Source organism: Trichinella spiralis (assembly GCF_000181795.1).
Source record: "Trichinella spiralis strain ISS 195 chromosome Unknown Scfld4, whole genome shotgun sequence".
NCBI classification, from domain to species: Eukaryota; Metazoa; Nematoda; class Enoplea; order Trichinellida; family Trichinellidae; genus Trichinella; species Trichinella spiralis.
In genome coordinates, this window is record NW_003526943.1 from 1792520 (window position 1) to 1805753 (window position 13234).

Sequence of the window (13234 nt, forward strand, 5' to 3'; positions counted from 1 at the left end):
GTGACGTGATGAATAAATTCTTTTCCTGATTGACTTCGTTGTTGATTTAACAAAACCAAAGAGAATTTTCCACTGTATTTTTTTAATTCATTAAAAATTTTTCAGAAATTTAAATAAATAAACAAAACAAAACGACAAAAACAACTGAAAGATTAGATTCAAATAAAGTTTATCTTAGTTTCAAAGTGCACTGATGCAAGTGACAGAAATCATTTTCTAAATATTTTCGCAGTTCCAATTGAAAATCTCTTGCAGTTTCCCTGGTCAACGCAAACTCATCGCACTGCCATACCAACCGCAAGCATGCACCAGTGCAGAAGCCGGGAGGAATGCCACGCCTGATCGTCGTAGCAAACAGCAGCTGATTGTTGTTGTCCGGATGAAATATTTCAACGTTGATCACTTCTTTCACGATGTTTTTGGAAAAAGAAAAAATTGCCTTTTTCAAAAGTTCCACGTCAATGTCGGCCGTTGAAATCCAAAATGAAACGTCGTGAATATACATTGGTCTCAGGAGATCTATTCGCCTGTGTTGCTGCTGTTCTACGTCGAGTGGAACATCAGCCAATGTACTCGCCATTGACAAAATTGGTACCCTGCGAAAGATCACCACGATCGGAACCTTCTTGTGATGAAAACTCTTCGCATTTCCTCTATAATCAAATCAGTAAATATTCTGAGAACTTATTTCATACAACGAACTAAAATTATATGTATATATATGTAGCTCAAAGAGTTTTTGTTTTTCTTCTGCCATTTCATTAACTCTTCTGTCGAATATCATAATAACAAATGATAAATATCATTAATTAATTAATTAATTAATTAATAGTAGTAATAAATAATAAGAAACAACGACAGCATGCATTTGTGAAAAACAAAAAGTATTTATTATTAACCTGAAACCCGCGTTCACATAGCCACGGTTGGATAGTTCTTTCGTGGGAAAATCGTGAATACTGTCCACAACAAAACCTGCGTAAACTGCCAAGTACATCACTCTCCAACTGTCCTTTTTATGCATTGTCACTTTGAACATGATGTCGTTGTTTTGTTCAGCTTCAGACCATCGTTGCTTGTCAATCTCAAATTGACCGTCCAGAAGACTGAGATAAAATTTTCCATCAGCATTTAGAACATGTTTCAAATTTATGAATATTTCTTTCAGCAAATGCCGGCAGTATTTCAAATTCGTCTTTCCGCCAGTGTGGGGAAAGTTCATTATTACACAATCGAAAGGTACGCTGACGCGAGGTAGAAGCGTTTCCTGCAACCGTGTTCCATCGACCGCAAACAAAACTTCAACACCTATAATAATATTATTTACTGTCTTTATACAAAGATGGATGCTTAAAAATGGACAAACAAATAAAACATTCCTACCTCGATTGCGCAAATGGTTTATTATATTGCTATTTGAAGATTCGGAGAATCTGGTCAACCATTGCTCTTCAGTTTCATAAACCGTTGAGATCAGTCGAAGAGAAGAATAATTTTCCTCCGTCTGTGCAGCAATCAGCGCTTTGGAGAATGTCAAATTCCCATCACCCAAGATGAGAATTCGTTTACAAAGCAGCAACTGCTTGAACGGATCATCGCTTTGCATCTATTTGAAAATTACACTTTTCAATAATTATTAATACAAGAAAAAACACGATCGAAATAAACAGAATCGACGACGACGACTTTTCATCACTTGCAAAAATTTCTCATCCATAAAGAAAAAAGCATACTGATCTGAAGAGGTATCTTTTTTTTACTTGGCAAAAAATGATGAATATCAAAATTTCTGTAAAACATTTTGCCATCTATAATATCAAAATTATAAAATGATAGCACCAAACGAAAAATTGACAGTGGCAATAATTTTCTAAAGCAAAACAAAAAGAGCACCGTAGAATCAACAATCTAGTAGTCAGTCACTACACACACGAACAACTACAGTGTGTAAACAAGCGAAGAGTTGAAGCGTATGGATTTTGTGTTTTTGGTCAATAGCCACCGGTTTTGTATTCTTGTCGCTTCTTCTTGTCAATCCAGCAGCAAAGAAGCATAGAAAATAGCATCCCGATAAGCTGAAAGAGAAGAAATCAAACAAAATCGAATCACACATCGCGGATGATGTTCAAATGAAAGAATAAGCTGCTGCTGAAAGTGAAAGTAAAAAAAATAAAAGTAAACATACTTGAAAACAGCCGATGCCAACCGCCAGTCCGATGACGAGGTCCAAATTTTGGTAAAATTTTCCATAGACCGCAGGTAAGCAGCCCTTGAATGCAGAAAAAGGAAGTAAATGAATGTAAAAAGAAATATTGAACACTAACCAGAAGGGACCAGAAGAACTAACCTGCGTATTCAAATATGGCTCGTAGGTGAACAGTGGTTGCTTGTCATAAGTTACACCACAGTTGACGTCGTGTTCACGCAAGCCGAGATCGCTGCAACAAGACAACGGAACCCTACCCACGTTACCGGCACCGACGCCGAGTTCCGGGAGATCTTCAGCTTTGGTGGAATAATACGACTGGAGCCAGTCGGTATATGATTTCACACCGCAGCATTTCAGCTTTAACAACAACAATCAAAAAATAAAAAAATTCTGTTTTTTTTTTTGATTACTTACCCCACGTTGAATGGTATCGAAAGTTTCGGTGTAGGGATTGTTTCGACCATAATGACTCAACACTGTCTCGTACATGCTCTTCTCGATGTACTGTTTAACCTGATTTAAAAGAAATATTATTCCGCAAAGTGAATTCATTCATCCACTGTACAAAACTTAACAAACAACAACAAAAGATTAAACAAGTGATAGAGAAATAAGTGAAATGCAAAAAATACCTGCTCTTGATGTGTGTAAGCCAAAATGCCGCAGGTCAGCTCTGCGCAAAAGACAATGACTAATAAAATAAAAAACTAGAAAAAAAAGAAAAACATGAAAACAAACAAAAATTTAAATAAAACAAATTGACAGAAAAATATGCGAACCGCAATTAACAAGCACTTGGATTTGCGGAGAGCGCCGCAGCAGCCCATGAAACCAAGCAGCGACATGACAACACCAACTGCCAGTAGAATGTAGACAGTGACATAGAATTCTTGCAGTCGCGCATCCAACTCGATCATGTGCTGCGCAACATCACGATCCAGCAAAAGCCAAATCGATACGACAAGTACTGCCATACCAGCCAGCTTAACATTTTCAGACAAATCTTTATGGTGGTGATTAAAGAAATATTTAAAAAAAATCGTTTTTTACCCAAAATAAAAAATTCATAATGAACACAATCCATCGCAAGATGTTCATACAGCTGGATTTGGCCATCTTGCCTGTACTGTGGCCCTGTTTGTTCAATTATTACAGAATAATAAAAATTCGCAGATGCACATGGGCAAAATGAAAATGTACATCCATCCACATGGAGGATTGGAACCTTTGGTACGTATGATAAAAACAACAAACGCACAAATATTATCGCTTGTTTCTTGAAGGCAATTATTTATTTAGTTATTTTAATAATTAATCGGGTAAAACAAAAGTAATTAATTCCAAAAGCTGCTCTGACTTCAAACTGTAAGCACACGCGTATGTCGGTCGATGACGTGATAAGAGTAAAGTTCTCACGTACACAATATTATAGACAGAAAAAAACAAACAAGAGAAGAAGAAGAAGAAAAAGGAACAAAGAACAAAAAAAATCACATTTAAATAAGCATACAATCGGATGGATTTAAAGTTTCAAAAGCTTGTCAACAACAATACCAGTGTTGTGAATCAAGCTAAATAGTTTACAGAAGCTTCTCGTCAAAAAAAGCAAGCACATGCACAACACATACACGTATCATAATATATATTTATATATATGCATGTTCAGGGTGGCCCAGTTAAAAGGTTGCCTGTTTCCAATGCGACAACTTTCAACTTCAAATCTCTATTTTCTCTAGATAATCGAGCTATTTCTTCACCTAATGTATCGACACTTTCCTTAAAAAATAACAATTATTATTTTCTATTTACTACCAATAATATGCTTATTCGATGATTTTCAGATTAGCAATCCTCATCAAATACTCACTTTGAAAGTTATATTCTTCAACAACGTATCCTCCAGTACCGCTTGCAACTTTCTCAACATTTCCACTGCCAATTCTAAATTGATCTCTCTGTTGGACATACCAGTGCTGAACAAATTCGACATGACCGTCTGACCACGTTTAGCCATCTCTGCCTGAAAAAAAAATTTAAAAAAATGAAAAATTCGCAAAATCAAAATATAAAAATAATAACAAATATACAAGAAACAAAATAACACCACACAATCTGTGCATGCACAGTTGACAAAATAATTTTTCATTTTCACCAATACCTAATACAAACGCAACATACGAAAATAACAATATGCAGATTTTATACAGATTCAATAGACTTGGTAAAATGAAAGTGGTGATAAATATACGTTTGCAAACCCAACAGAAGACCTTTATGCACAACATGCAAAATGAAAGAAATTCAAACGACTGACACACATACACACAAAATAAATGTACCTGATCCAACAGTGCTTGGAGCTAAAACAGACATGTGAATTAGTTCAAGTGTTAATAATAATACAAGACGAGCACATCTGAAAAATTTTTAAAATTATTTTCACAATTTCAAATTTCAATTCGAAAAAGAAACATCATCCCCCGTGTCAGACAAAAAAATATGCAAACTGTTAATCATCAATACTAATCGATAAATTAATTTAAAGATCAACTTGAACAATCATTCGTAATGTAAATTTAAATTTAGATAAAAAGAGAAAAACATTAAACAATTGAACGTGGTGATGAAAAAACAAAAAAATTCTATATTGCATTAAAGAAGAAAATGTGAAAATGTTGTTGCTCTGCGATCAAATTTTTATTTTAAACACAACATTTTTACTTTCAATTCCTAATACTAAAAATATAATGCTACTGCTATTTTCGCTAGTGTATAAAAAAATTCATACTTTTTTAAAAGATTAAATAAAATAAATCTGCTTAACCTTTTTCATGTCGAAAGTTGCAGAAGTTAACATACCAGCTTCTTCACGAATAACATACGATTGAATAATTCTGTAAATATGAAATGAAATATGAAAACATTGTTTAGAAAAAATCTTGAAACTGCATCAGTAAATAAACAAATAATGCCAAATATATATATATATATTACTTGGTTTTCTTTCGAATTTCATGGAAAAGACTTTTCATGTGCTCTTCAAGAAATTCAATTTTTTCATTACGCCGCGCCAACGCCCGCTGTAACTTGACAATTTTTTCAATCATAAGTTGATTGTGCTCACAAACGGTCTGTATAATAGTTAAAAAAACGTTCAATAAAAAACTACAAAATCATAAACTACATCTTTTTCACTCTATACCGTTTGAACGTGGTTGAACGTCGTCGTCGTCGTCGCCGGATGATGATATTCCGCTTGAACATCTTCTCCGTTGGGCAGGGCATTATCATTGCTATTGCTGTTGTTAATGTTGCTGCATGACCAGGACGAAGGTGAAGGAGCTCGACTGTGCTCATCCGCCACTGAACTTCCCGAACATTGCGAAGCAGCACTTGATTCGTAATTATCCAAGCGTCTCTTCAAAATGCATATTTCTGCTTTCAATTCCTGCAAATAACAAAAATATCCTGCAAGAAGTTTCTGAACAAACACAAAATATCCAATGCTACTGGTGTTGTTGTTGCAAATGAAAAAATTTGTTACAATTATCCTTAAAAACAGCAAAGTTGCTTTTTAATTTTCAACTCAACTAATCTTTCAGTAAAATCTTGCTAAACAAAATTAAAAAAAAATATTTTCAAAGTTTAACTGACGTAAATTTCCACAACAACATTTTAAATATGAAATATAAATGAGACAAATTCGCTTTTCAAACAGCTTAGCAGTTCTCCAAGCTTGTATATTATCAAAGAATGCTTCAAAATTTCAAAGCGCAAATGTTATTATTATTATTATTATTATTCATGATTAGTTTCGCAAAGCGGACATTAAGATTACGACACTATTTAATAATAATATATATAATTTATGCATTGCTCGAATATTTTCAAAGTGTTTGTTCAAAGTCAAAGTTGACAAGTGGATTTTAAATGTTTATATACTACGTTTAGCTTTGTTCTGTAAAATGCAAAACTCGCAACTAACTTTAGCGTACGCTTGATGCTTTCTTTTGAGCACTTTGATTGTATTCTGCTCGTCCAACAGTGATGTGGTCAATTCACGCTCTACAAAACGAAAAAAAAATTTAAATCCAATAAACAAACATTCTGCAATTTTCAACTGCTCGTCGTTGCAGTGTGTATCGTCGTCTGTCCTAGATCGGTTATTAAAAGTGCATTGGGCGAAATGAGATTTTAACAGGTTATACTCGCCCGAATAAACCCACCCTCATTATTCTATCAGAATACGGTGCAAGCGGAGCCTGCCAATTTTCAATCTTCAACAATTGATCAAATCAACCCTGAGCTGAGCTGTCGTTAAATTTAAAAGTCCCTCAATTGTTAAAAACTGCCCAACATCGTCTGATTAAATAAATAAAAGCAAAAAAAACAATATACAAAGAAATAAAACAATATTTGATCAATTTTAATGATAGAACAAAATTAAAAAAGCTATTTATGCTACACAGTTTGCGTAATGCTGTCAATTGTTCAAATTGCATCAAACACTTCGTCGACGAACGGCCAATCTGAATCAATAGTACCTGAAAAAGAGCCAAGTTGCTATAATATTATACATGCAGCGATTTGCAGAAGAGCGCTTGCGCTTTGCAAGCAATGAATATGCGCATGAACGTGAAGCAACAACGTCGCTGTGCAATTTCCAACATCGAAACAAACTGACTAAAACAATTCAAAGAAGGAATTGGAAAATTAAAGGAAAATTTTGAACAGCTTCAGGCATAACTGCATCAAAATCCATCCATCTACTTATTCTACTACTGCTACTACTACTAACTGCTGCTATTCTCTCTGCTTTGAAGCAGTTGGTGTCGATTGATCAACCAACGTCCAAAGCATCAATTCTCATTCCTAGCCTGCTGGCATAAAATGTGTGTTCTAGAAGAACGTCGCTGAATCAAGCAAGAAATCACTTCCTCAGCTGAAATAGACGTGAATAGAAGAAACAAGAGAAAAAAAAGTAATATATATACATATAATACGACATACGACCAATATTTATTTGATCAAGATTACAACTTGCTCGCCAGTAGCAATCGTCGCCCGCCCCCGTTATTTAACAAAAGAAGAATAGCGCAGAATAAAAGTAATTATTATTATTATTATTTATTTTCTGTTCCAATTTTTCACTTCACATTAAACAACAACGAATAGTGAGTGATGCATTAAAAAAAAAATATATATATATATGAGTGAGTAAAACTGAAAATGAAAAAACTCAACTCTTCGCATAATAATGCCAACCTAGTTCGTACTTTTCCGTATCATAGTTGAATTTGAAATTTAATCAAAAACATACTGCGTAGAAATGAAACAAAATTGAATCTGCTTTATAAAAAAAATATTCATCGAACCAGCAACAGCAACATTACGAAACTGATAATAATATATTCCTCCTCATGCTTGGTTTGGCCATCTGAATTAACTGGCTTAGAATGAATTATTGAAGCTAGAGCTTTTGCGTCAGAGAATTAATTTTCTACTTGATTTTTTCAAAGCAAAATAAAAATATATTCTCACTGCTAGCAGCAAATGCTGCTTTCCGTTTCAACAATTGCAGATGCTTATTCTTTTGTTTATCAATATGTTCAGTTCTCATTCTTACGTCGAAAAAGTTCACTAAACTAATTTGCATAATCTCGAATTGCAAAACATGCTTACTGTGAAATAATTTGATTAATTTAGAAAAAAAAACAAAAATAAGCTAAAACCATCGTTCAACACATGGCTTGTAGCAAGCAACTGAAACAATCTTGACAATTTCATCTGTACTGAAATCGGAAAAGCATAAAATAGTTGCTTTGCTTTTGCATACAAACAACGCGTTTATTTGTGAATTAAAATTGATTTCCAGTGCAATGGAAATTGTTGTTGTAAGAAAGAAAATGCCTGCCTCTGCAATTCAAACGAGCCCAAGAGTATATATTATTTTTCGTTGATTCAATCGATGGAAAAACAATAGCATCGTTTAAAGCAGTTTAAACTGCGTTCACTAATCGGTTCACTTGATAACCAGTCTACTGCGATATAAATATAAAATTAAAATTTTTCATCAATCATCATTATACACAGACAGAGGAAATTCTTTACGCATTCCAATGAAAAGTAACAGCACAACAGTATTCTACTGAACAGAAAAAACTAGTCGAACAGTACCAAAAGATGATTAACTGAATAAAGTAAAAATATTTTATCAATTATCTAAAAAAATGAAATTCATTTATCATCAACTTACTGATAACAAACAATATTTAATGTGTGTACTTAACGAACTTTTCACATAGTCTCACTCATCTTGTTTGCAACTCTCTTTTCACTTTTCCTCCATAACTACAACTTTTCACTGAAATACAATGCCATTTTTTTTCAAAATCAATGAGTATGAAAAACTAATTCGACGATATTTCGAAAATTACAAAACCATGTCTATACCTTTTCATATGTAATGGTTTAAATCATTTTTTCCCAATATTACAAACTAAAACTTTTCTCATTCAAACAGTCATTCACTCATTCACAATCAGACTTCTTCCCATTTATCATATTAAATAGCATAATTGTGTATGAATGCGCGTGCGTGTGTCGAATTTAAGCAAAAACCATCCACTCTCTGTGCACATCAACTTTCAGCCAAACTTTACATTCTTATTAGGTTTTGTTGTTTCAAAGCACGCTCGAAACTGAACTTCAACTTTTGACTTGCAGTGTGAAAAATCTATTCACATGTCAAAAGCGTGGTAAAATTGAATTCAATTTTCTCCCTTCACAAGGTTAGCTAAAAATAGACTGCTTTCCACTTATTTATTAATGGAAAATAAAAGCAACAAAAATTCCATTTTCCAAATATATACAGATAAAATCATGCTTATTTTCAACATTCAATGTTCAATCGCTCGTTCTGTACGCCATCACTGGCTACTTTTTTTTCAAAAAAAAACACAGAGAACGTTCATTTTCTATTTCTGAATGAAAATAAAAATTGACAGTCACCTTTGGGATAAAAAACACAAATTCTCGTCTGCTAATCAGTCCTCCTCTTCTGCTTTATCGCACAGCACTTCTGGTAAGTGTAGAAGAAACAGAGAGTAAGCAATGAGAAAAAAAACAATTTCACCAATAAATACAAAAATACTTTATGAGAATAATATTTTTTGTGCCTATTTGTTTGTTTGTTTTTGCCAAATTGCTGTGCAACAGCAAACTCTGTGCAAAGTATTATCTGTGTTAAGATCAGTTGAACAATCAACCGATCGATATAATCTGAATTTTTGGCGCCATTTTTTCTTGCCATTGTCATTACGATGAATATTTTCTCGGTTTGATGGCCAACATTGTATAAATAAATGATGAACACGAAAAACAATTCACATTATTCGACTATTTCGACAGAGCGGTCGTTCGTCTGCACCAGTTTGCTTTTTCATTTTGCACTTTGCAAAGTAGTCTGTTGCTTATTATAAAAATTTCACCGTCAACGAATCAGACAAAAAATTATCCAAGTATAATATAATATAATCATCAGCCAAATAATATCCGTCAATTTCTACAAATGTATATGATGGTGAAATGTGGATTGTTTGAAATTTGGTAAAAATTCACTGTTCGATGAAAAACAAAAGCCGATATGTCATCAGATCAATAATTTAGCCATTTTTCTCATTGTTTTTTTTTGTTTTTGTTCTAACAAAATATCTATACAGTTTCGATTAGCATCAACAACTGCTACTGCAGTTGCTTGGTGGTGATGACAGTTTTTAGAACGATCCAATTTAATTATATCTATTACAGCTTTTTCAGAGAACTCTTCTGAAAGATTTGACTGCTGCCGACCAGTAAACGCGATAAAATGACTGTCGTTGTGAATGTAATTCAACAAAATGATGAATTTAGCAGCAATCGAAGGCAAACTGATGGAACAAGAAGACAACTGCAAAGCTACAACTACGACATCAGTGATACTAACAACAATAACATTGCAATAGAAGAAGAGTTGGAAGAAGAGGAGGAGGAGGAAGAAGAAGAAGAAGAAATTCTTGATAACCAAACAAAATCCCCGTCAATGACGATGACGTGTAATGATAAAAATGATGAAATGAGTAGAAATTTAAGAGAAAATACAAAAATCAATCCCAATGCTAATGATAATATGTACGAAGAAGAAAGGGAAGAAAATTTGTTAAAACATGACGACAACAACGACGATAATAATGGTTTTCCATATGCCCCACCCCCTCCATTGCCACCGTTGTCCGAGTCAGTGGCTCGATTATCACCATCATCTCGCGTTGATGGTTCTGTTGAAATTCATCAGCCAGAACCGGCACCATTGATGCTGTTGTTCGACAACAACGAACCGACGCAAATTGTCCACTGCGAATGCACGGTCGAATCGTTGCTATTGATTAAGCAGCAGCAGCAGCAGCAGCAGAGCGGCGGCGGCGGGTCGAACCCCTGCGCCGGGCGCCGGTCACGCAAAAGCAAAACAGCAGCCTCCTCCTCCTACTCGGCTAACGGTTCGCTTATTAGGCTGTGCGATTCGCAAATCGGCTGCAAATGTCGACGCTACGCGGAGCAGTGCCACAGCGGTTGCGCATGTTCCCGACCCACGTTGACCACACCCGACAATCCTTCCTTTCGAAATGACCACACCAATCTACCATTCAACCGTTGTTACTACAGCAACAACGTTGGCGACAATTACATCGACGACAACGACAACGACGACGACGACCATGGCAATTATGATTACGATGATGAAATTAATCACTTGTACCGTGGTGAGAAGAAGAGGAGACAAAAAAAATATTCCCTCCCCAAAGCTTGCTGCAGCAATCGGGTGCCAATGGTGGCCAACGAAGACAGCTGCTATTCTTTGTCGTTAGACGACAACAATCCGACGGTCAATCATACTGGTCATCATCATCATCAGCAGCAACAACAACAACATCAACGGTTGAATGAATTGGAAACAACAACCGTAGTCAAACCCAATCAAGTGGATATTAAATGCAAATGTCGCCACGGTAGTGGGAAAAAACGTTGCTTGGATAGTTCGAAATGCGCCTGTCGACGCGTATTCAAAATCTGCGATCAGCAAAATTGCAAGTGCACAGCCAACTGTGCCAACTTTGTCGCAGATCCATCGCACCCCGATCAACACACTCCGAACGAACAAGTCCAAAAATGGTTCTCAGAGCCACACCGTGGTGCGAGCCGAGTCATGGTCGCCAAGCTGGTCAGCGACCAGCACGTCTACACGGCCGACTATTTCGTCGCCGAAACCAAAGAGCCACGTCAGCACGTGGAACAGATCTTCTACGCCGAACTGATCAACGCAGTAGACCAGTGTCGAATGACCACGCTCAGACAGATCTGCTTGTTCATGCCAACGTCGCCCTGCTTTCACCAAGACTGCGAACCCCAGTGCGACGTGCTAGACCGATGCCAGTCGTCCAAAGCGTGCGCCGAAACGTTGGCCATCGCTTACAAGCAGCTCCAACAACGGCTCAACAATCCCGACCTGCAGATGACGGTCAAATTTCTCGCCTCGTACGTGCGCCGCGGTGATCTGTACACCAAACAGGGCATCCTGTGCATGCTGCAGGCCGGTATCAGCGTGGAACCGTTGAGTCGCAAAGACTGGTACGCGCTGGTCGAATCGGACGACCAGCAGCGCTCGCGCCACACCCGCGGTCTGTGGGACTCGCTCGGCTTGACCAACTACGCCATGCAGAGTCAATTCTACATCAACGAATGCCGTCAGGAGCTGGGCCTGCGCCAGTTGTACTGGCACAGCGCCTTGCACACGTTGTTGCGCGACTGCGCCCTGGCCGGCACGCGTTGTTGTCGCAATTTTGGCCAAATAAGGCGCCAATTTAGCCACGAACAAAGCCGAGGGGATTTCGAACGAGCTCGACGTCGGCACAGAAACTCGTTGAATCTCATCCACTTGCGATCCCAGTCGGTTGAATCGTCGCTTTCACGGTGCAGTCGGTTCAACAGCGCGGGCTTTCAACAGCAACAGCAACTGCACAATTTCCAAAACACCCACGATACTTCATCAACCGCCCTGCTGGTCGACTCGGCCTGGACTCGAAGCAGCAACGAATGCGATTCGTCCTCTTTGCCGCTCACATCCCATCTCCAGCAAAAGCAGCAACAACAACATCGCAGTCATCACACGTTGCTTCAAAACAGCAACACATCCGCGCCGAGCTGTTCAATATTGCCCAGCTATTGTTCCAGTGCAGCAGTAATCTGGCCCACCGATCAGACCAGCATAAGTCAACTGATCGACAACCTCCAGGGTCGTTGTATCGATGAAATGGAAGCGCAAGAAATCAACACCGAAGTGATGAAAGCGATCGACGAGATTCAGTTGAAAATTGCCGATCTTCTTACCTATTTGCATCGTACAATCGACTCGACCGCACTGTGAAACACTTAATGTAAATTATCTACTTTATAACTCTTCGTTCACTCGATTTGCACAGATACCGCAAATAAATAAGAAAAATACCACTGTGCGTGTAATTTTTTTCTATATGCAATTAAAATTTCTTTTTTTTCAATCCTACATAGTTTTTTTAAAAAAATGCCTTCTTTACATATAAATATATACATATACGTATACGTATACAAATTGCAAATCAACCTATTGTATCAAGAATATTAATTTGAAATTATTTCTCAAAATCATGCAAATGACAAAATGCACGTTCAGTTCGTTCAGATATCTCAGAAATGATAATTATTTCTATATAATCAACGTTTCGTAAAATTGCATTTCACGCTACTTTGCAAAACCACAAAAGCAGCTGTTTGAAACATTCCATACATAATAAATACGCACGATTGAATCAGTCGCCGAGTAAATTTATTTACCAGAAATCAGAAACTAACAAATTATGATTGGTATAAGAAGAAAACAGCTATATTAATTGCAATTCACCTCATCGTTACTCACTCTATTCGTTGCAAACAATGATCAGCGATGCTTTTCAT

The 13234-nt window shown here is 36.6% G+C and overlaps 3 protein-coding genes across 3 annotated transcripts; 2 read left to right on the forward strand and 1 right to left on the reverse strand.

Annotated features, from left to right (window-relative positions):
* Positions 1–169: 169 nt before the first annotated feature.
* On the reverse strand, positions 170–7829 carry Tsp_00372 (CD9 antigen). The gene is made up of 13 exons (XM_003376197.1): positions 7751–7829; positions 6195–6274; positions 5412–5657; positions 5204–5340; positions 5034–5103; positions 4077–4182; positions 2989–3212; positions 2624–2722; positions 2325–2566; positions 1931–2075; positions 1384–1606; positions 900–1308; positions 170–653 (listed from the first exon to the last, which is right to left on the reverse strand). The coding sequence occupies exons 1-13, from the start codon at positions 7827–7829 to the stop codon at positions 170–172; spliced, it is 2544 nt and encodes an 847-aa protein (XP_003376245.1).
* Positions 7830–10289: 2460 nt separating this feature from the next.
* On the forward strand, positions 10290–10873 carry Tsp_00371 (conserved hypothetical protein). The gene is made up of 2 exons (XM_003376198.1): positions 10290–10613; positions 10757–10873. Exons 1-2 carry the CDS (start codon positions 10290–10292, stop codon positions 10871–10873), a joined length of 441 nt encoding a protein of 146 aa, XP_003376246.1.
* Positions 10874–11072: 199 nt separating this feature from the next.
* Tsp_00370 (conserved hypothetical protein) lies at positions 11073–12668 on the forward strand. Its single transcript, XM_003376199.1, has one exon. The coding sequence runs from the start codon at positions 11073–11075 to the stop codon at positions 12666–12668; it is 1596 nt and encodes a 531-aa protein (XP_003376247.1).
* The last annotated feature ends 566 nt before the right edge of the window (positions 12669–13234 follow it).